At 39.0% G+C, this 25121-nt stretch overlaps 1 protein-coding gene across 1 annotated transcript; it reads left to right on the top strand.

Moving 5' to 3' along the window:
* Positions 1-27: 27 nt before the first annotated feature.
* On the top strand, positions 28-25121 carry CFAP418 (cilia and flagella associated protein 418). The gene is made up of 6 exons (XM_006076254.3): positions 28-303; positions 5803-5890; positions 8069-8133; positions 8659-8724; positions 16677-16772; positions 22708-25121. Exons 1-6 carry the CDS (start codon positions 149-151, stop codon positions 22859-22861), a joined length of 624 nt encoding a protein of 207 aa, XP_006076316.1. The 5' UTR covers positions 28-148; the 3' UTR covers positions 22862-25121.

The following is a 25121-nucleotide window of genomic DNA, read 5'->3' as shown; positions in this document are numbered from 1 at the left end:
GCCTCGCGAGACTCGGAAACGCGGCGCGCATGCGCGGGGACGACAGGGCGCGCGCCCCGGGAGGGGATGGTGGGAGGGCGGTCCTCGCGTTGCCCCTGGAAACCACCGGGAGCCAGAGCGACCCGGGAGCAAGACGTGAGAATACAAGATGGCGGAAGACCTAGACGAGCTCTTGGATGAGGTGGAGTCCAAGTTTTGCCGACCAGACCCACTGAGACTGGGTACGGTCGAGCGGCCCAGAGGCGGCGGAGGCGGCTTCTTCGGCCACGACCAGAACCGAGCCGAGGCGAAAGAGAATCTCAGGTTAACAGGCGGGAGGGGTGGGCTGTTGTGGTGAAGCCTGCTCCAGGCCCTAAGGCCACCCCTCCGCCCCCACACCGAAAAAACCGTACCCCCACCCGCCCCGCCCACGACCTCCAGCTCCTCTCCGTGTTCCGGCCCAGACCCTCAGTTCCTCACTCCCCGGGGCCGCAGCGTACTCCCGCGCCTCGTCCTCGAGGATCTTAGCATCTCTCCCCGAGGCCCGACTCCGCCCCCGAGCAAGCCCCGCCTCTGAGAGCCCGCGGCTTCCCCAGGTCTGTTCCACCTGGACACATCCCCGCGGCTGCCAGGGGGGCAGAGAGGGGGCAGCTTAGGCCCCTGCTCTCGAACCCCGAGGGAGTCACGGTGACCCGGGCCTCCGTGTGCGTGAGTGATTCTCGTCCCCTTTTCAGGTGCGGGGACCCCATTCCCCAGGCAGAACAATCCTTGGGCCAGTTGCTGGAGAAAACGTTTGCATTCTAGTCCATCATTACTGTTGTTGTTTTTCCCTTTGAAGCTCAGAATTGAATGAGGTTGGATTTAGGAAAAAAGGTTTAGTAATTGGTCACACTCTATTAGTCCCACCACCATCCTTCTACCCAGGGCTCCAACTAAGGGTCGCAGAGGATCTCAGGCATCCAAATTGAAATTTGGGGAAATTTCTTAAAGTTTTGGTTTTTGATCTAAAAAAGTATCTTTCATATTTGTCAGTCTTTTTTTTTTTTTTCCTGTGTAATTATTAAATAGCAATGACTTTCTTCTTATCTCCACTTCCCCTCAATTCCATTTTTGCCAGAGTGAGTATAGGCCTTCAAAGTGATAACTTGGGAGGCTCTGCAATAACTCTTGCTTGAATCTCTTGGAAACCCTTGTGGAATTACACGGAGGCAGCTTTGGAACAAACCAAGAGAGTCAGTCTTGTTCATTTATGGTTGCATCTGTGGGTTCTGTTTTGTTTTTGTGCACCTCTGTGTGATTTCCCAGAGCCCGGCACCATTGCTACCCAATTTACTAGCTTTACCTCTAATGACAGATGTTTGTTTAAAAACTCACCGTCACAATAAAAACATTCCAAAGAGTCTAAAAGTTCAGAAACAGAAGCTCTAAAAATTAGTTGAGTGCTGGGCAGCATTCTAAGAAATAAATGTTGAGCCAACTAAAATGACTGCTTTGAATGGGCTAAGGCTCACTTGACTGTATATGCAAATATCACTCATTAATTTGTATATCGTTATCTTGAAGGCTGGACATCCTTCTGTACTGATTTCCAGCAGATCTACCATTCCTGTCCTACAGCAGTGTTAGCTTGCAGTTTCTTTGTTCTTTTTATTCACTCCTTTGAGGGTGGAGAGAATTTATCAAAGAGCCTTCCAGAGCCTATTCATCTTAGGAGAACTAGCACAGAGGGATAGGATGACTTGGAGCTGGCTGCTGAAAATGGTAAGGATTAGTAAGGTGGACAGATCCTTTCCAAGCACAGGTCCTTTTATGCCTCTCTCTGTAAAATCCATCTGTAATCCTAGCACCCCATCCCACCATACTAAATCAAATTCTTCAGTAATACAGGGCTGAAGCAAGCCAGTGCTACTGTCGTTCACATGTTAAAACTTTTCACTTGGCAGTATATTTATAAAGGTAAACTGCACAGAAAGCACCAGCAAAGACCCTAAACTTAAATATAAACGCAATATATAATGTCAAACATTAAAATTTTATCCTGAGCCAAAATTGATACCAGAAACTTAGGAACCTACTTATATTATGAATTTATTAATAGGAGACTACCTGCCAGTTGTACAGTGATTTAGCCTGTATCTCTTTTTCTTAAAAGAGTTAAAATACTGGAACTGTGTCTTTAAAATGACAGTTCTGCAACTAATACATGACTATGCCACATCTGGATATCAGGAACAGCTGCTAATATAAACAGTCAGAACATAGCAATTTGATGAAGACTTCAAAATGATAAAGAGAAATATATGATTAGTTTGTTGTTTTTTTTTTTAAAAAGACTGATGTGAGTTGAACTGCAATAAGAATAATGTGGTTCAGGATGATACAGATGGGGAATATTTACAGATAATATCATAACCTCCTAGATAATAGGTATGATAATAAGCAACATTTATTGAATCTGTATACTAAGAGCCTTATGTGTGTTTTTTCATTTAATTTCCAAATCCTTATGAAGTGAATGCTATTATTACACTCATTTAACTGACCAAAGCAAGACTTAGAAAAATAGTTACTTGCCCAAGTTCATGTTTCCAAGTCTACCAGGACATTGTACACCTAGATATAAACTTTTTTGTATACCTTTCACATTTAATTGTGGTTCAAGTGTTAAACCCCAGTTGTCTGTATTATGTAGAATATGTATTTTATTTTTGACAGAAACTATATTTTAAATGAGTCAATATAAGAAGCAAAATCAGAGAACCAATAGCTATTTATTAACCTTTGATAAAGATTATTGTATTGTAGCATCAAAAAACCAAACAACATTATATCGTCCTTTAAAATGTATATGCTTTCTCAGTGAAATGATGGCATTTTTTTCCCCACTTCCATAGGAAAACATAGGCAAGCATAGACATCATAAAATTGTGTGCTCTAATAACAGACCAGTCTTAATGTAAGCTGGTAGTTCAAACCCCTAACAGTACTGAGTAGACTGGTAACATCTGAATGCGTCTGATTCTTGAAATTGTGAAACTGCAGGGGAGAGGGGAATCCAGAGAGAACATCCTGAAAACCAAAGGAGAGAATTTCTCAGGGACATTTTAGCAACCTGCTGTCACAATAGAAATTGAAGGAATTGGTACCCAAGTGTCAGGTGCTTCTGAAAGATTAAAAAGGATTGTTACTGAGAAAGGCCATTGAATGTAATGATTTGGGCAGTAGAGACTTTGGGGGCAAAAAAGGAGTTTCATTGTAGCTGAGGGATATAGAGGCCAGAGACCGCATATTACACCTGGAAGAAGTTTTAAATAGTTGTCTAGATCTGCTTGTTACATACAAAATGTCTGAGGTTCTGTGTGCTTAGTCACTTAATCGTGTCTGACTCTTTGAGACCCCATGGACTGTAGCCCACCAGGCTCCTCTGTCCATGAAGATTCTCCAGGCAAGAATACTGGAATAGGTTGCCATGCCCTCTTCCAGGGCATCTTCCCAACCCAGGGATGGAACCCAGGTCTCCCACATTGCAGGCAGATTCTTTACCATCTGAGCCGCCAGGGGAGCCCAAGAAACAAACGCTTTACCCTCTGAGCCACCAGGGAAGCCAAGAATAGTGGCATGGGTAGTCTGTCCCTTTTCCAGGGGAAATTCCCAACCCAGGAATCGAACCATGGTCTCCTGCATTGCAGGCGATTCAGAGAGATTAAATATTGGGTTGGCCAAAAAGTTCATTGGGTTTTTCCACAACAGCTTATGGAAATTTAATTTAAGCTTAAATTCCATAAGCTTAATTTAAACTAGGTGGATAGTTCTCAACTGTTGATGACTTTACCACTCAAGGGGCATTGACAACAGCATTTTTTGATTGTCACAACTGGGGAAGGGTGTGCTACTGGCGTCTAGTTGGTAGAAGTCAAAAATACTATAAAACATCCTACAGTGCACTAGCCTGCCACTGTGACACACACATCAAAGAATGATCTGGTCCAAGTGTCAGTATTTCCAAGGTTGAGAAGCCCTCAGCCAGGTCACCAGCTGATGCTAAATCCAGTGTATTAATACTTGTAAGGAGGTAGAATAATGGATAAAAACTACTCTTCAGTAGTGATAAGAGAGGGTGGCAGCTTCCAGAGGGTTTTTGGAGTGCTTCTGTGAAGAGGAAAGCATCCTTGGCAAGAAATCAGTATGGTGGTGGTTTAGTCACTAAGTCGTGTCCGACTCTTGCGACCCAATGGACTGTAGCCCGCCAGGCTCCTCAGTCCATGGAATTCTCCAGGCAAGGATACTGGAGTGGGTTGCCATTTCTTTCTCCAGGGGATCTTCCCAACCCAGGAATCGAACCCAGGTCTCCTGCATTGCAGGCAGATTCTTTACCAACTGAGCTATGAAGGAAATGTAGAATGGAAAATAATAAAGGTAAAAGTTAGAAAGGGAAAAACTGAAAAGGCAGAGTCTATACAGAGATGGAGTCAGTCATTCAGTGTTAGCAGCCTCTGCATTCTCTTAAGTCAGGTAAGTATCACACTCTAAGCAGTATCAGGAGCTTTCCTGGTAGCTCAGCTGGTAAAAGAATCCACTTGCAATTCGGGAGACCTGGGTTCCCTCCCTGGGTTGGGAAGATCCCCTGGAGGAGGGCATGGCAACCCGCTCCAGTATTCTTGCCTGGAGAAGCCCCATGGACAGAAGAGCCTGGTGGGCTACAATCCATGGGGCCACTACTGAGCGACTAAGCACAGCACAGCACAAATAGTATCAGAGACTATCAGGACTGTAGTCCTGATGTTAAAAATTTCAGAGCAAATACATTTCTAGAAATAGACTGAAAAGCCTGTCTTTTAAAATAAATAATTTCATGATCCAGTGAAGTTATAAAGTACTAACAATGTATAGCATCTGTACAATAGCAACTCTGAAGAGAGTTAATCTCCTTTACTGTTAGGTATCTTGAACTGCCCTAGATTCAATTCCAAGCCTCTCTTCCCACTATTTATATGACCTTGGGCACGTTTTTTAATCTCTTCAGATCTGTGTATTCAGTAAATGTTACTGAATTCCGTAACATTCAGTAATGTTGCTGCTGCTGCTAAGTCGCTTCAGTCGTGTCTGACTCTGTGCGACCCCATAGACGGCAGCCCACCAGACTCCGCCATCCCTGGGATTCTCCAGGCAAGAATACTGGAGTGGGTTGCCATTTCCTTCTCCAACATCTAGTAAATGTTAGCTGTTAAATAGAAGTCCCACGCAGTAACAGTTTTTCAGTAATCCTGTGATGGCTTTACCTGCGGAAGATAAAGAGGTAGTTGAGGTACTCCATCAAGCAACTAACACTGTTCTGTGTGGGTTTGTAATTGATCGTTTGGTTATATAACCTTTGGCTCCTGTAGTAAAGAGACTATTATTTGACTTACAATGGAACCCTTAGGGGAAAATTAGACATATGAAAATTATCTTTGTGTATAATTCTCAGGTTCTACTTACAATTGTACATATTTTTTATTCTTAAATAAGTGGTTGATATAATTTGGAAAAGTACATACCTACCTTTCTCTTATATATCATATGGCTTTAAATGTTATATTTTAAGTATGTAAAAGTACACATGTGAATTTGTACTCAATAAACTACATCTTTTTCTCAAGAAACTTGGGCTATGCCCATAGTACAAAAAAAATTACATCACATTTGTCCTTTTGTTATCAACTCTAACAATAGACTTTATTGAAACAAAACTCTGCGGATACTTGGCTGACTTTATCTGCACTTAAGCTTCAAATGTTTTCTTGGTTTTGTTGTTGTTGTTGTTGTTGTTGTTTGTTTTTTCAGATCAGCAGAAACATTTGAAAAAGAAGATGATCTTGACAGTCTCATTAATGAAATATTTGAAGAGCCCCACTTCAACAAAAAACACTTTGTAAGTAAAATGTCGTAAAGGTAACAGCAATTCTTTCATTATCTCAAGACATGTTTAGAATAATCTGAAAGCTTATAGAATTTACAAGTATCTATAGTCCTGAATTATGAGAAGTAAAATTGTTTAAAGAAATTATTCCACTTAGATTTATACAGGAAAAAAGTATTAGAAACTGTGTGTGTTTTGCTGTTTATTTCTCATCAAGAATAATAAATTAGAAAAGGCATTGAACAAAATGCAACTTACAGATGAAGTTGATTACTTGTATTTATTTGTAGACTCTAAGAGCACTCCACTAAAAGATTAAAATCAGCTTGCATTATAGGAATGTGCCTAGCATCTCAGATGCTTTGCCATTGCTCTCATCCCTGAACTAATGAGTTAGTTGGTAATATTTTAATTTTTTAAATACTTGTGTATCTATGACAACTTTATAAAAGCTTGTAAAATAATGTAACAGCCACCTGTATATTTACTACTCATACTGAACATACCCTAACATTTTCCCAGATTTACTTCTTTGTTTTTTTTTTTTTTTGGCCACGCTGCATGGCTCACGGGATTTTAGTTCCCCCACTGGGAATTGAACCCGGGCCAAAGTAGTGAAGGTGCCACTGAACTACCAGAAGTTATATATCTTCAGATCAAGGCATTTCAGAAAGAGAAGGAAGTACTTTTCTAAAGAAGTATTAGAGAAGATAATTTGAAACAAAAGTAGCTTTTATAATCATGAAGAAATACACTTTTACACATTTCTTCTGTGTGCTCCCTTTTTTTTGAGGGTGAGGAAACAGATTTTATTTATTTATTTGGCTGCACGCTGCAGCATGCAGAATCTTAGTGCCCCAAAGAGGGGTTGAACCCATACCCCTTGCATTCAGAGCTTGGAATCTTAACCACTGGACCACCAGGGAAGTCCTTGTATGCTCCCTTTTTGAAGTTAGTGATTATATTCAGTTTTCCAACCTGCAGGAGAGAAAGCAACCCAAGTAAACTTCTGGAGAAAAGCAGGTTGATGTCAAACATTGATTGGATGAGAAAAGAAGAGTGTGAATTGCCAGTCCATGCCCAGCTTGTCCTAAGAGGCCAGATTATGCTCCTGAGAACAATACTCCCTCCCCCATTGCTCACCCATTGCGTTGTTTTTCTTTCTTTCTTTTTCTTTTTTTTTTAGTTAAAGTATAGTTGACTTACAGTATTATGTTATTTGCCAGTTATTTTGTTCATTAACCATTTTCAGACTCACCCAAGAAAGCCCGGAAACAGCTGCAGCTGTCCCAGTGTGCCGGCTTTGAGTCATAAACGCAAGCCAGGATGGCACATGGAACGTGCTTCCAAAGACAAAAAGAGACTCAGGCACATTAGTATTTGTCAGATACGCACCAAAAATGTTTCCAGTTCTGTTTAACAAAAGAGTTAAGAGAAAATAGTAAAACAGTATTTTGCCTCCATTAAATTTCCTCACCTACTAGGTAAATTGATGGCATGTCTCTGCATAGTTTAAATTGCCTTTTCTCCTTCTCATTTCCTCTCCTTGGCGGTGGTCCTAGGATGTGGTTGGCTTATGTTGTTTGGTACCTTATGCCAGTTAACACTTAATAAATGCTTGCTAATGATGACATTATGGAACCATATAGGAACTACTGTATGGCTGTGACTAGGTAGCTCTACATTTTCATTGAATATCTAATGGTTGATACCATTCCGTGTGATCAAAACTAATATTCCTGAAGTTACCCAGGAGTTTGGTTAATTTATTTTTAGTTCAGGTGAGTACCATTCACAGCCTTTAAAATGAGTCTGAGGTTTTTTTCCGAAATTGCATTTTTCCAGGATGAAGTTTTAAATAGCAGATCCTTCATATTAAATCATTGAACTCTAGTATTAACTGAAGAGTTATAAAGTGACTCTAAATCTTAGCTTGCTAATAATGGCAGTATGTCAATTTTCTAGACTAAATGTTAGCGTAGTAATTTGTAAATTCCTCAGGGAGGTCTACTTCCCTTTTGCTTTTAAAAGATTTTGATCATTGTTTTTATTTCTGAAACTTTAAAATCATAGGAAATTTTTATTTAAGCCATTTTAAAATACTTTTGTTACAAAATAACGAATATTAGTTTTCATGTTACAATTATCCAAGTTACCTGTGGTCTTTTATTATTTTGGTTTTTTTAACAGAAATTAAAATCTAAATCTTCAGGTAACACATCTGTCAGAGCTTCCATTCAAGGCCTTGGTAAAAGGTAAGTCGGGATTGCTTCAGTGAATTACACCCACTGCTAAGCATGGTCTAGTAGATTTTGTTACCATTTAACAACATTGAGCAACAAAGCACTGGTTAGTTTTCAGGGGAAAGACCAAATAGCAGCATTTTCGGTGCTCTTCTGGTCTATGACTCCTTAGTGCAAAGGAACTTAAATGGGAGGTTATTGCTGTTGTAAATAATTTTCTGCTGTGTAAAAAAAAGTGTGAACAGTTTCTCAGAATTAATGTGCTGTTATACTCTTCAGTATTTACTTTGTCCCTTACATTATTTGGCAAACACATTTTCCTCTGACTCATTTTAACTCTGAGTGGTCCTGAATGTACAGGTTTTATCCAATAAAGCACTGACCCTGGAATGAATACCTCTTCGTTGTAATAGTTGACTTGCTCAGGAAAATATACAATTTGATTTCAAGAATATAGAGTCAATGAGGCCAAACTAACTTCTCATGCTTCTTTTATGGTTTGGTTTTGTTTTTCTCCCCTCTGTTGAATGTGTCTAGCTGCAGCCCAGTGTACATTGGCGGAAGCACTGTTCCGTGTGGGATTGGGACAAATACTTCACCAAGGTAAGATGTCAGAAATACATTACACGTTAATTAGGTCTTTCCAGATTGATACCCTGTTGAAACATAGTTCTTATCATCTTGGCATGAGTCTGTTTCATCATAAGAGGTATGTTTTGTTAGCCAGTCCAAGGACACTTTACTGAAATGTGTATTATTCATAGGGGATGGTGTGAAAACTGTGATGTTGGGTATGTGTTGTTCATTGTGTTGACACCTTCTCTAAGATCCACTTGAAGTGCCTGGCTCACTTCCATCCCAGCTTGGTTTCCACAGGACACCAGGAGCTGAGCTTCTGCTCTGCCCTGTTTCCCTCCAGGCACTGGAAGCCAGTGCGTAGACAGGAGAACAGCCAGCCATGTGCTGTATGATGTGCTGTGCACCCCGCCTTGGCCAAGCAGCGTGAGAAGCTGCAGGTCTGGAGTACCCAGAGTTCTGAAGCAGAGTCTCTTGATTCTACATATTTCAAAAGCAGAAGCCCTCCTTTTGGCGTCTCTTCCCCAGCCCACCTTTTACGCAGTGTCTCACTCAGGACCTGGTTCGGGGTGGTCTTACAGTCACGGTGCTGCCTGTCCCAAGCCCCCGCAGCCCCAGACTCCCACTCCACTGTCATTTGTCATAAAGTGGGGAAACAGACTGATCTTTAGTGAATCTTTTTTTTATTAAAGTATAATTGTTTACAATGTTGTTAATTTCTCCCGTCCAGCAAAGTGATTCAATTATACATATATATGCCTTCTTTTTCATATTCTTTTCTATTATGGTTTATCACAGAATACTGAATATAGTTCCCTATGCTATACAACAGGAGTACCTTGTTGTTTATCCATTTTATATATAACAGTTTGTGTCTGCTAGTCCCAGACTCCCAAGCCATCTCCCCCCCCCACCCCTTCTCCTTGACACCCATAAGTCCGTTCTCTTGTCTGTGAGTCTATTTCTGTTATGTAGATAAGTTCATTTGTGTCATATTTTAGATTCCACATATAAGTGATATCATATAGTATTTGTTTTTCTCTTTCTAATTTCATTTAGTATGATTATCTCTGGGCCCATCCATGCTACTGCAAATGGTATTATTTCATTCTTTATTATGGCTGAGTAGTATTCCATTATGTATATGTGAAATGAAATGAAGTTGTTCAGTCGTGTCCAACTCTTTGCAACCCTGTGGACTCTGGCCTACCAGGCTCCTCCATCCATGTTATTTTCCAGGCAAGAGTACTGGAGTGGGTTGCCGTTTCCTTCTCCAGGGGATCTTCCTGACCCAGGGATAGAACCCAGGTCTCCCGCATTGTAGGCAGATGCTTTACCATCTGAGCCGCCAGGGAAGTCCATTGTGTTTATGTGCCACATCTTTATCCATTCATCTCTCAATAGACATTTAGGTTGTTTCCATGTGTTGTTTATTATTAAATAGTTCAGCAAATCATTTTACTCTCCTGATAAATTTGGTTCTACTTTTACAGAAGCCTACTTAACTAAATTATTATGTTTTGTCTAATTATTTCTAAAACACTTTTTCATTTTCTGGTAATTTTTTAAGAAATGAAAGACTGTGCTATATGATGACACAATCACACTTCAGGAGAGATAATCATTGTACTGAATAATAAAAGTGGGATCCAAAAAGACATTGTTGGAGGGTGCAGCTGGCCTAGACCTTGGAGGCCCAGAAAAAAGGGCTGTGGGAGGGAAACTGGGGATCTAAACCAGGAAGACCAGGCCGTGGACAGGCTGCAGCAGCCCACAGGAATGATGCTTGCTGTGAGGGCTGTAAGTAAGTGTTGATAGCACCTGACTCATCCTGCATTGAGGACTGTCTATACAAAGAATTAGAGACACAGACTGCCCTTAGGGAAGAATTCCGTCTGGTTGCCATCAGTCCCGACTTACCTGTGTCAGCCCAGCTGGACTTGTCTCAGCCATTGCCAGACCACTCTGCCTTGGATCCAGGCTTCTCTCAAGTCACCCGTGAACTGTACAGCAAAGGTCTCCTAGTTACCATCCACTTCTGTCTCCTGTAGTCTCACCCACATAGAGCATCAAAGAAAAGATCCCTCACATACAGCCTTGAGCACCTCTCCCCTGTTCAGAAGGAAAATGAGAGCTGAAATCTGTCTCATATTAACTCTAAACTCAGTGTTTGCCTTACCAAACTGTTGTCCTTGTTCTTCCTCTTCTTTTTTCAGTTCTTTTACCTCCAGTTGAAGCTTAGGTCAGATACTCTACTTCCAGTAGAACACTTGTTATGCTTCTATTAATACTTTCCACTTAACATTTTTCTGCCTTTGAGTATTTTTACCTTTATTCCCTGTCTAGAATGGAAAACACACATACAATTTGCATTTATATGCCAGGTAAATGTTTATATTCACAGATCTTCTTCACCCATCATAAAGATATCAATCATTGACCACCCTCTTCATGACACAAATCAGCACCCACTGAAAGATAAGCACGTACCTATTCATGTGCATGTAAAATATTATATGTGTGAAGTACTTTATACTGTTCAGAGTACTTTTTTTTGTGTATGTGTATTGGTTCATCTGCTCACAGGAAAAAACCAAGATGCAGATAGAACAAGAATTTTTAACCCCTTGTTATAAATGAGGACATTGAAGCACTGGTGTTATTTTCATTAAACATGTACTAATTCATCATGTGCTTGCTAAGTCCTAGGTTTTAAGTGAACACCTTGTGGCAAACAAATAAATGGACACTTCCCTTCCCTCAGTGAGCTTTCAGTCTAGATAAGGAAAGAGACTTTAATTCTACAAATAACTATTTAATTTCCACATAGTATGTAATGTAAAAGATAAGTGCAGGATACTATACACATAGATAATTGGCATTCTAACTGATATGAAAGGTTAGGGAATGCTTTCCTAAGCTAATAATATTTAATCAGACTGTGATGCGGTAAGTAGGAATTAAGCAAAGAGAGGGGAGCATTGGCACCACCGTGTTAAATGAGGACGCACCACCTTAGACGGGCACACCACGTTAGGCGATCCTGAGCTGGAGAAGCCGGAGGTTCTGGAGGAAGGGAGCAGCCAGGTGAGCTGGAGTGTGGCGAGTGGGGGAAAGGGTGGCTCCGGAAGGAGCTAGAGAGGTAATCAAGGGATGTTTGGTTTGGGGCCCTGAGGAGGATTTTAGAAACATAAGTCCTAGAGCAGTGAAAGCCATTGGGTTGTTAGATTTGTTTTTTGTTTTGTTTTAAGCAAATAAAGGTGACATAATCATATTTGTGTTTCTAAAGAAATTTTGGTTCTAGAATAGAAAATGGATTGGAACTTGGAAGGACAAGACAGGAGGGAACACTGGAAGACCAGTCAACAAGCAGTAGTTAGCAGTGGTCCAGGAAAGAGGCAATGATAGAGACAATGATAGCCGCGGTGCCCTAAGTGCTGGCAGTGGCTGTAGGGAAAAGGGGTGTCACTTGAGATACTTAAAATATATAAATGACAGAATTCAGTGATTAAATGGCTATTGGAGGTCAGAGAGAAGGTTGTCAAAAATGACTCCCAAGTGCTGTTCCTTGCCCAAGGCAAGGACTCAACTGTGTAACTTGATTCCTAGTCCATTATGTTTTCTAGTATACCAGTTGATTATATAATGTATGCAAGAAGGAAGCTCTGTTCTTATTTTCCAACTGCCCAAACAGCAAGACTCCCCAGTGCACTGTGTAGATCTGACTGAGAACCACAGAGTCTGTGCAGAAGACTGTATTGGGCTGTGTTTTGGACCTTCCCACCGCTAACATCTTTCTACTTACTAGCCAGATAAAAGGACAGAGCCATTGGTGACACCTTCACGTTGGTATTTCCTCACATTTTAGAGGAAAGACCTGACAGGTATCTTTAATTGGAACCATGACTTTATGTTAGATATTCTTTTATATATAGTTAGGAAAGAAAAATATATTTAAGCTCTGAAAATAAGCCCTGATGTACATGCTGAGGGTATAAAGGAAGGTCTGTTCTACCTGTTGTATCTGTTTAATTTTGGATAAAGCTCAGGTTTGAGAGTAATCCTGAATGATTTTAGAGTATAAAGATTTGAGTCTTTTACCCAGCTGGTGGAAAGGAGGAAGAGTAATAGCAAAGCGTGGTGGCATTGATAAGGTATAGATAAAACCAAGGCGTCATTTTCAAGCCAAACTGAATTTTACCCTGCTCATTTTTTAAACTACTTGCAAGACTGGAGTATTCCATAGACTGGTACTAATTATGATCTAATAGAGAGAATCGTAGCAGCAGAATGATTTCTTAGCTGCAAGTTGGTTTTATGTTTCTCAGAGGACAGTGTTTGTAGGAAAATGTGGTAGTGTGAATAGATTTGAATAAACTACTAAATTTTAAATTAAAAAGCTGTATTTAACATTATGGTTGAAATTTTACACATACAAAATGTCAGGAAATTCTAAATTATAGTTCCCACAACAGCAGTAATTCAGCCAAATTGCACATATGTATTAAGGCATTAAAGTTAACACTCTGTGCAGTCATGTAATAAACTACATATGCATAAGAAAGCCAGTTATAGCAGCTTTGGGAACCATCATTTTGCATTTTCCTAACCTGTACATTCAAAATCCAAGTTCAAATGTGTACAAATATAAGTGTGTTGAATTTCCGTATGTACAAATTCAATTTCATAGATTTCTAACAGTTCAAAAGAAAATATAGGTTTTTCAGGCTTGTATAGATTTTAAATGTTTAGTTATTGTTATAATTAATATTTTTAGAAATATAAAGCATTATCAAACTTTCAGGCCAGAATATATTTGTAATTTTGAAGTTGACATATCTGAATTTTAGAAGGAAATAAATGAAAATAATATAATGATGGACTTTATTTTTTAATTGTAGTATTATATGTTTATTGAAAAAAAACAAAAATGAAAATAGTATAATGATGGACTTTATTTTTTAATTGTAGAAGTATTATATGTTTATTGAAAAAAAAAACAAAAAGAAATGTCAAAGTGTATAAGGAGAAAGATAGCAATCTCCTTCCAAACCTAGACAGGATATTAAAAAGCAGAGCCATCCTTTTGCCAACAAAAGTTCGTATAATCAAAGCTATGGTTTTTCCAGTAGTCACGTACAGATGGGAAAATTGAACCATAAAGAAGGCTGAGTGCCAAATAATTGATGCTTTCCAACTGAAGTGCTGGAGAAGACTCTTGAGAGTCCCTTGGACAGCAAGGAGATCAAACCAGTCAATCCTAAAGGAAATCAGCTCTAACTATTCATTGGAAGGACTGATTCTGAAACTGAAGCTTTAATACTTTGGCCACCTGATACAAAGAGCCGACTCATTAGAAAAGACCCTGATTCAAATGTATTCTTTTTAATGGCAGAGTAATACTCCATTGTGTATATGTACCATAGCTTTCTTATCCATTCATCTGCTGATGGACATCTAGGTTACTTCCATGTCCTGGCTATTATAAACAGTGCTGCCATGAACATTGGGGTACACGTGTCTTTTTCAATTCATGTTGATATTTGGCAAAACCAATACAATATTGTAAAGTTAAAAAATAAAATTAAAAAATTTAAAAAAAAAAAAGAAAAGACCTTGATGCTGGGAAAGATTGAAGGCAGGAGGAGAAGGGGACAACAGAGGAGGAGATGGTTGGATAGCATCACCGACTCTATGAACATGAGTTTGAACAAAGTCTTGGAGATGGTGAAGGACAGGGGGACCTGGCGTGCTGCATGCAGTCCATGGGGTCACAAAGAGTCAGACAGGACTGAGTGACTGAACAACAGCAAAATGTTTTTATAAACTTATAAACACCTGTACAGGAAAATCTGGGCAGTAGTTTTTACAAAAACAGGATCATGCTAAATATGTTATTGTGCACCTAGCTTTGTGCACCTTTAGGTCAATAAGTAAATGTAATTATCTCTTCATCAACTACCTGATATTCCATGGTATAAATGTTATTCAATCTTTTCCCTCTTGGATAGCTATACAGGTGATATCCTATTTTTCTGCCATTTCAACAATACTGCAGTAGAAATTCTTGAGATATATGCCTATATTCTGGTACTTTTATTTGTAGAGTCCCCAAAACGGGATTGCTGTCACAACAGCTAGGTATAATTTTAATTTTAAATTATACTAAGATTTTCCCCAAAAGGTTATAAGTTCACATACCCACCAGAAATGTCTGAGAGTGCTAATTTTTGCTAACATAATTGGTTTAAATATATATTCCATAGTTGCTTTAAATTTTAATTCTTTATATAGTGTTTTAACTTTAACAAATGCTATGTGCCAAGTACTGTTATAAGCACTATTAGTATTAGCTTGGTTCGCTCCTCCTAATTGTGAGTGTGTAAGTATTATCACCATTTAAGAGATAAGGAAACTGAGTCACAGAGAAGTTACTTGACTATAATTACACAGCTGGGGAATCAGCATTTGAACCTAGGCAATCCTGTCTGCACTCTTAGCCACTCATCTATGCTGCCTATATTAGTGAGTATATTTTAGGTTTTTTTCATTTTTGTAGTTTGTAAGCACTGTTTGTCAGTATAAGTACTTGATTATGTGTTAAAGATGTTTTCTTTCACTCTATTACTGGTCTTTTCACTTTGTTTTTGGTATCTTAGAAAACCCTTATTTACTTACAATTTTTAGATGATCAAATGTATCTATATTGATTCTAGTTTTAAAATACTTCAAACAATGGAGATTTCTTTAAAGTAAATCACAGTTACTATACAAGTCAAATTGTTTGCAGCAGCAATTACTAATTCTTACTGTATGTTATTGTTTTACTCCTGTCGTTACCGTATAGTACATGAATTTTGAGATCTGCTTGGCATTTCAGTTCCTCAGGTTGTCGCTGACTACCTGCTATGTGCTAAGTATCGCTTTAGCAGTTCTGTCCTCTCTCATCAGCTGCATTTGGCCCTTTACTGCATCTCTGCCATCAACATACAAGCCTGCTCTTTTTCCATCTTTTTTAAATACAACAATTTCTTAATCCCACCTCCTTTACAACTACCACTTCATCTAAAGAAACTGCTTATATAGACATACCTTCCCAGTGAAACCTATGCAGACCACTGTATTTAAAATTATAGTACAGTTCCTCCCAGTGCTTCCAGTTTTATTGACTCGACTCTACTTTTTATTTTATATAAAGCGTTTTTATCATCTAATATAGTATATTAGTTATTATAAGTATTGTTTATTCTCAAATTAGAATCTAAGCTATATGAGGACAGAATCTCACCAGCACATAGTAGGCTTTCAGTAAATATTTTTTAAGTGAGTGAATGAATACATTAATACAAAGTAGTGGGGAAACAGAAGCAAATAAGATATTGTCCCAGCACTTACAGGAGAAACAGATTCATTTCAATACAGTGTGGCAATTCTGTGATAGAGGTATCCTGAAATTTCATTAGGAAGGGAAACACTTAAAAAGTTATCTTAAGTGAAGATTTACTTAGGTATAATTTAAAAACTAAAAGATCTACACATCAGTTTTTTTCTTTAAATCTGTAAATATATATGTGTACATATATATATATATCAGTATGTAAGATATTAGTAAAATAGGTTTATGCAGAAATTTAACCTAAAAATTCAAATAGGTAATCAGTCCATAAGTATAAAAACTTATAATCAGATTCATCTTTGTGTTTCTGTTGTTTACTCAGTAATCTGTAATGTATGGTATAGTCTATGAATAAATCAGCAGATTTTCACATTTTTAAAATACTGTATTTATTTATTCGGCTGCACCAGGTCTTAGCTGCAGCATGTGGGATCTAGTTCCCTGACCAGAGGTGGAACCTGGGCCCCCTGTATTGGGAGCATGGAGTCTTAGCCACTGGACCACCAGGGAGGTCCCAGATTTAAACTTTTCAAATTTAAATTTACCAATCATTTCTAATGTACAGTTCTTTTTCTCTGAACAGAGCATGTGACCATCTGCGTTGTACAGCCTGTGATTTCTGGGTAGAAAGCTACGATGACTATAGGTGGGACAAATCATGTGATTACCTGTTTTTCAGGTATGTTTCTAAAAACTTCACTCTGTGAAAAATGTACTTAATGCAACTTTATATTTCTTATTGTGCTATGATGCTTCTTGGTGGCCTTGGCCAGACTGTGTGACCTGCACTCTTTGATATTTCTCGCATCATCTCCTTTCCATCTGTGCTGTCAGCCTAATTAAGGACATGTTAGTTCTGGACAAGAGTTCAGAAGTAGCCTCCTCACTATTTTTCCTGAGTATAGTCTCTTCTTCCAGACCACCCTTTACTTGCTGAGAATTAAAGCATAACTCTGAGTATGCCATTCTCTTGCCCCAAACCCCTCTGCTTACAGGATAATGTCCAAATTCCTTAGCATGGCATATGAGACCCTCCACGAGTCAGTCCCCATCTGTCTGTCACCCAGCTTTGTTTGTCTTTCCACCATACAGTCTTCACCTTCACAAGATTATAGCTATGTCAGAGCACTCAGTGCTCCCATTCCCTATGACGTGGTGTAAACTCTCCGCCTCTTGGGGTACCTTCCCACCATTTTATCTACCTAAACCCTTCATGTCCCTCAGTACAATTCATTGCTCATTTTCCATGATTCCCTTACCACTCTCTCAACTTGGAATTAAACTCATCCTTTTCCATGTGTAAGTCCACAGCACTTTGTACCTGTTACAGTACTTAACTGTAATAAAAGGTTAAAAAACTCTTATGTTGGTATGTGTCTGCCTCCCTCCTTGTGGTTGAGATAATGTTTTACTCATGTTTTTGTAATACTTACTGAATGCCTAATTTTTTTTGTTTTGGCTGTACTTTGTGACATGTGGGATCTAGTTCCCTGACCAGGGATCAAACCCGAGCCCCCTGAATTAGGAGCTCAGAGTCTTAACCCCAGGACCACCAGGGAAGTTGCATGAATGCCTAATATTCTTAAGTTATAAAAATATATTTAAAAAAAAAAAAAAAAATATATATATATATATATATATATTTGAGCTATACCTTCACGTTTTCAAATAAAAATAAGGGCTAAAAATTAGTAAAATACATACATCATGCATTTTGGGGCCCCTAAACCTGTGCCTAAACAAAGACTATATTCTCAGATACAAGTAATCAGAATTATTACAGCACTCTTTTGTAGCATAGGAAACAGGTGAATGGCTTTCTTCACACCTTTCTGGCAATTGTTCTCTTGTAAATCTATAGGAGTCTCCTCTAGTGTTAATGTAAGAGTTTTTAAACTTTTCACATCAAGAAGTGTTCTGAATATCTTGTGAAAACTTTGAATCCTCTCCATATGTGCAAAGAAAAACTCAAATATGTAAATACATAGAAAAATTACAATTTGAGAGATTCCACAGTCCCCAACCCCAAAAAAGCCTAGTGTAATCCCCAAATCCAGGTCAGGAGCCCTTATTCCTAACCTGGATTTGTGTTAATCCACTTTTTAATCCCATTGTTGGAAAAGTTAGCTTTTAATTTCAGATTCATTTCATCTTTTCTGACTTATCTAAGCCTTCTGCTGTATGCTTTCTTCTTGTTGATGCAATGCATGGGAAATAGTCCACACATTTCACTAAGATGAACCATCAATTTTTGTAAAACTAGCATAATAGAATGCGTATACCATCAAAACGTCAATGAGCACAGGCATAGAGGAAGCTTATTGGTGATTTCGTTGTACTTGAGGAACTTACAGTGTCTCCGAGTTATCAAGAGCAATCGCAGTTGGTTTACTGTAGATCTGGTGGTGGTGGTTGTGCGTACTCGCTCAGTCATGTCCTACTCTTTGTGACCCCATAGACTGTAGCCTGCCAGGCTCCTCTGTCCACAGAATTTTCCCGGCAAGAATGCTGCAGCAAGTTGCCATTTCTTACTCCAGGAGATCATCCCAAGCCAGGGATCAGACCCACATTTCTTGCATCTCCTGCATCAACAGGCAGGTTCTTTGCCACAAGCACCACCTAGGAAGCCCATAGCTATGAGCAGCCTGGTTTTTAAAAACTACAGACTTCTAGATAGAGCTAGAAGATTCATTACATTATTAAAAATAGATGAGTGGAACATATAAAGGAGAGGCTGTGAATCCCCATCAGGATATAGATCATCGATATGATATTCTATAGAGCTTACTGCTGCTGCTGCTGCTAAGTCACATCAGTCGTGTCAGATATGTGTGACCCCATAGAGGGCAGCCCACCAGGCTCCCATCCCTGGGATTCTCCAGGCAAGAATACTGGAGTGGGTTGCCATTTCCTTCTCCAATGCATGAAAGTGAAAGGGAAGTAACATCAGTCATGTCCGACTCTTCGCGACCCCATGGACTGTAGCCCACCAGGCTCCTCTGTCCATGGGACTTTCCAGGCAAGAGCACTGGAGTGGGTTGCCATTGCCTTCTCCGTAGAGCTTACTAGCATTTCTTTTTATCAGGCTTTCTTTAGGACCTAGTCTGTAGCATTGTTAAATACCGGGCTCACAAGATGAATAGGACACAGTGCCTGCTCTCAAGCAATGCTCAGTTTTGAGAAGGAGAGACACTGTTACATCACATGATAAATGTGAAAGAGGAGTTTCACAGGGCAAGGTGGATGCATTCTACCCTGAGGTATCAGAAAAAGCCTCAGAGCCCTGAAGGATAACCAGGAGTTTGCCTGGCAAGCCATATGGACACTGGTATTCTTTTAGGGGATATTTTTAAAAACACAGGTGAAACCACATGGTGTGTTTGGCAACTTCCAAGCAGTTTGGACTCTGTGGAGTTTTGGATATAAGAGCAGAACTTGGCAAGAGGTGAAGTAGGAGTAAGAGATCAAAAAGAGCAGAGGCATAGAAGAAGTGCTGAGGAATTTGGACTTAATTTTTTTAGGCAGTGGATAGCCACTGAAGGTTTTTAATCAGGGGAGAGATCTGAATATTTGAACTTATAAAAGATTGCTCACTATTTATGGGAACCAGATCAGTTTAGAATCACAGGAATTAGTAATTCCTAAGATCATGGCATCTGGTCCCATCACTTCATGGGAAATAGATGGGGAAACAGTGGAAACAGTGTCAGACTTTATTTTTTTGGGCTCCAGAATCACTGCAGATGATGATTGCAGCCATGAAATTAAAAGACACTTACTCCATGGAAGGAAAGTTATGACCAACCTAGATAGCATATTAAAAAGCCGAGTCATTACTTTGCCAACAAAGGTCCGTCTAGTCAAGGCTATGGTTTTTCCAGTGGTCATGTAGGGATGTGAGACAGTGGGGACTATAAAGAAAGCTGAGCGCCGAAGAATTGATGCTTTTAAAGTGTGGTGTTGGAGAAGACTCTTGAGAGTCCCTGGACTGCAAGGAGATCCAACCAGTCCATTCTAAAGGAGATCAGTCCTGGGTGTTCATTGGAAGGACTGGTGCTGAAGCTGAAACTCCAATACTTTGGCCACCTCATGCGAAGAGTTGACTCATTGGAAAAGACCCTGATGCTGGGAAGGATTAGGGGCAGGAGGAGAAGGGGATGACAGAGGATGAGATGGCTGGATGGCATCACCGACTTGATGGGCATGAGTTTGGGTGAACTCCGGAAGTTGGTGATGGACAGGGAGGCCTAGTGTGCTGGTGTGTTCATGGGGTCGCAAAGAGTTGGACACGACTGAGTGACTGAACTGAACTGATTGCGGATATTGTGGTAATCCAGTGGGAAGGAAATGAGGATCTGAGTTATGACAGTGGGGAGGATAGACTAGAGATGGATTCGAGAGCTATTTTAGAGGTAATCCTGACTGTGGAAGATGAGAGACAAATGTTACTCAGGATGGGTCCTGGATTTCTGTCTTGGTTTACTAACATGGGCCACGATACAGTCCACTGATAGAATTTAAGAACAGTTTTGAAGGAGGCGTCTATACGTTCATTATGGGAGCTGATGAACCTGTGGCTCTGAAGCTCAGATAAGAAATGTCTGTACAGTGGTAGTCAGAACCAGGAGACTGGAAGATGTTACCCAGAAAGGTGACTTGGAAACCTGTCAGTGAGTGCAGAGTTAAAGGCTCATTTGGTTAAGATAGGAGATGCTTTGGTGTTTGTATTGTGGAGGGGAGAGAAGACATTGGAAGGGGAGGTTATGTGAGTAGCAAGGTCCTGGAGGCTTTGGTGCAGAGTGCTGATGGAAGTGAGCTGTGGGTAGGAAGAGGCCTGCTCTGTGCCTGGGTAGAAGGTGGTCATATGCTGATGCGCTCGGGGGGATAGCTAGGAAATGGAAACCTTTTCACATCTCATTGCCTGGTTTTGTGAATGAAGATGTGATCTGCTTGAAAGTAGAGAAGTAGAGGGGAGATGAAACACTTGAGGAGGATGGGAAATGTTCACTAGGGAAACCAGAAGTAGGTGGTGACTGAAGGCAATGTAAAGGTTCTAAGAGTATCCCTGAATGCCCAGCAGGACATTGGGAGCCATTCATTTTTAGTGGTACCAATCTGCATGTTGGTTATACAGTAAAATCCCATTTAGTTGTTTCATTGTCCTTGTCTTACAAGTGAGGGCAATAAGTGTAAGTAAGTAAGTAAGTGTAGCTTTGACAAGTTCTAGAACTGTCTAAAAGAAGTGTAAGCTATACTTGACCATCCTCCGTAATAGCTAAATAAAATGCTCTTATTTTTCTATTAAATTGTATTTCCTTTATGGAAAATAATGATATTTTCTTTCAAAGCTTTTAAAGTAATGCACTACTTGAAATGTATTAATTAATTAGTTCCTTGGCTTTTGTGATTCCTGTTCCTGAAATCTGTAAGGATTCAATCCAATCAAGTGTCAGATGTTAAGTTTGTCAAAATATATTACAGATTGAATAAAGGATACTTCTTCACGTAGCCATTTAGTTTTAATCAAACATATTTAGTTTTGTTCAGCTGTTCTCTTTCCCATAAAATTTACTCATTCCTTCCCCTATCTCACTGTAACCTTAGCTGAGTCGTTCAGCTGGTCAAAGTCGCAGTTTCCTGAAGTCAGACCCTTGGCCTTGGAAAGCCTCTCAGGTTTTTGTCAGTGTCAGACTTGTGCCTGAATTTTGTGCGGTGCTGCGTGTGGTGCCCATTGGCCGCCAGAGGGCACTTTACATCCTGCTTTCCTTTGCAAACATCAAATAACAGCACTGCCTTTTTTCTTTTAATTTGTACTGTATTCCATCATTTTTACTGTGTATTTTTTCAGCATTCCACTTTGAATTTTTTCATCTTCTTTTGCCATGGAATAGTTACATTACATAAATTCAGTACATGAACTATGAAAATCATAGTTGATTTTCTGTTAATTTCTATGAATTAAATTTAACTTCTGTAGTCTTTTTTATAATAGCACCAAGTCAGATGGTTATCATTTTTCATGAGTTCTGCCCATTGACTCAATTATGTTAAAATTATTGACATTTATTTCAGGATAGGCTTTTTTTTTTCCTGATACTGTAAGTGAATAAGAACAAATTGAAACAAATGAGATACAATATGAATTCAACACATAGAAATAACAAGCACTTTTTCTCTATTAATGAAAAATTTGCATAGTTAACATATCAGAAGCCTGTTCCTTTATGCCTCTTACATGCCCTCCATGTGCAAGCTTTTAAAATATGGCACGGGTGAGCGTTTGAGGTTGGAGATGAACCACCGTCTTTTCCACTCTGTTCTTACATCATGTTGTCTCTGATAGGACAAATCAGTGATTCTTCAGCTCTTTACATCACTGTGTTCTACAGCAGCCCTAATAAACAGACATAAAGGATTACCATTTTAAAATATTGAAACCCTCAGAAAGAGAACACCAAAGTGTATCTTCTGTTTTGCATGTGAAAACATGGAGTAGTTTAGTGTTTGGATGTTGTAAAGATTGGAAAATAAAGCAATGAGGATTTCTTTTTTTTTTTAAGTCATTAAGCACTGAACAAAACTATTATACTAAAACCTTCTTGTTTTACCAACAGGAACAATATGCCAGAATTCCACAAATTAAAAACAAAGCTGGTAAAGAAGAAAGGAACACGAGCATACGCCTGCCAGTGCAGCTGGAGAGCTGTTGAAGAACTGACTGACCTTCAGAGCGACCATCAGCTTCGCTGGGTTTGTGGCAAACACTAAGGATCCAGACTTCCTACATTCAGACAGCTGCATCCATGAGAGCAGTCTCTGTTCATCGCCACAGTGTTTAGGTAAAGGTACATAGTATCATGCCCTTGGGAAAAGACAAAGTTTCATTTAATGGCTATACAAATTTTCAAGGACTAAATGGACTTGGGAAGATAATGTGCTTTAACATTTTGGAATTATTCATTTTTGATATATGAGCATTTCACTTAGTAAGGTAACAGGTTATCCAAATACTTCTTTGCTAGGCTGTCTCCTGGAGTTTCATACAGATATATAGCCATTCACTAGTAATTGCCATACTCCTGACTGCTAATACACTTAGCATGAGTATTCCTCATTATAGCAGTTAAAGGGGATAAAGCAGACCTCTGGCCCTCAGAGAGGTCACTGAAAGGGGTATACATCACCTGCTCTGGTCAGATCTGCTGTTAGCAAAAATAATAATTTAGACATGTCAGAATCCATATAGTCAGTGACTGATGAAAGGGTTTTCAAGAGTGTGGGTGAATTGTAGGTGAAAACACTGCCTGTATCTGATCTTACTTCACAAACTCAAAGCAATTCTATGCACAACAGTCAGTATATATTACCAGTTTTAACTTATTCTCCTCCTTTTGTTCATTTAGATAGCAAAAGGTATCTAGTTTTGTATTTTAGCAAATATTCATTTCTATATAAAAAAGATTGTTTTGATGCACCTAAAACTAAAAGGAAAAATCCTGATACAAATCATTGCTGGATTTTCCAAGTATCTTCTTGCCTTTAATGCCCTAAAACTCCATTAAGTAAAGAGAACAGCAAGTAAGATATTTTCTCAGGCAGCCTGTTGATTTCTCTGGTAGGATCAGGTTGACATGCTGTTCATTAGATAACTACATGAAAAGAGAAATAAAGCATAGCTGAACCAGCAGGTAACCTGTTGGGCTCCTTAATATGACTAAGACCTGAGGAATCCTACAAAGCAGCACATTTGGAAAAGCGGTTACCTCAAAATTACCAGCTTCCAGCCTCATCAGGAGATTCCAGTTTGCCAGACGCTCTTCACCACATGTGTCTATTATGCAATTCAGATATGTGACACAAGGCTTCCTTAAAGGGAGTAACCAAACACAGTTATGATCTGTTTAGTCTTATACTGAATCTGTTCCAGCCATTTTACGCAAGCAAAGAAAGATCTGGTCGTTAAAATCCTTTTCCTAACCGTGACACTTTTGCATATGTGTATAATTTGCTCTAGTAAGTAAGTCTAGTATTCTGATAGGATAACTCTCACTGGCAGATGCTCACATTCTTATATTAAGGATATGTTTACAGATCTTATCTTTCAATAAGTGTTTTATCCCCTAAAATTTTATCAGAAACATAGGAGGATCTGGGTTGAATTGCCTATTGCAAAAAATAGCAGAGCACCAAGATCCACACATTCAGGACCTCATGGAATTTGGCACATTTAGTCATAATGGTGATTTTTTTTTTTTAATGAGCAAATTTACTAAATTATGGATTTGAATTTTTTGCTTTTATTATTTCATTATAACTATTCTATAACTTAGATATATTGCCCATGTTTAGCAGTCCGTAACATAATAGTTATAATAATTAATTCCCCAATGTCAGAAATGTGTAAATGAGTTCATATTTTTGTTGGCAATTTACTTTATAAGCTTTTTAATATTGTATAATTTTTAATCTAAAATGTAGAAAGTATGTTTATATACAAATGAGTAGACTAGTACCGGTTGTAACTTATTAGCCAAAACGCAGCTACTTTACTGTCAATGTAGAAGAGTGTAGCTTGTAATCAATTATAATTTTTAAATGGAAAGTCTATAAAACTTTCAAGATGTTTTGCCCATTTGTTTTCAATATTTATAATAATTTTCTACTACCTTCAAGTATCTTATTTTTTTTAATTAAAGTTTTATTGAAACACAGTATGTAACAAACCCACTTGTTTATCTAGTTGTAGAGCCCTAGTGCTGGCTCAGTGCTTGGCAGCATGGGGGCTCGTAGTTTCTGGATCAGGGATCAAGCCTGAGTCTCCTGCATTGCATGGATTCTTGACTGCTGGACTACCAGGAAGGTCCCAGCAAGTGTCTGTTTCTTATCAAGCCAGGTAGCTACTTTATTTGAACTCTGTTGTACTCGCATACCTTTATCTTGCCCAGAAGTAAATAAATAATAAGTAGCTTTACTCTGTATTTAGGTGTATTTTTTTTGTTTTATAATAAAATATTCATATGGGGATTAA

Source organism: Bubalus bubalis, chromosome 15, assembly GCF_019923935.1.
Source record: "Bubalus bubalis isolate 160015118507 breed Murrah chromosome 15, NDDB_SH_1, whole genome shotgun sequence".
In the NCBI taxonomy this organism is placed as follows: domain Eukaryota; kingdom Metazoa; phylum Chordata; class Mammalia; order Artiodactyla; family Bovidae; genus Bubalus; species Bubalus bubalis.
This window is presented reverse-complemented; position numbering and strand designations above follow the sequence as displayed.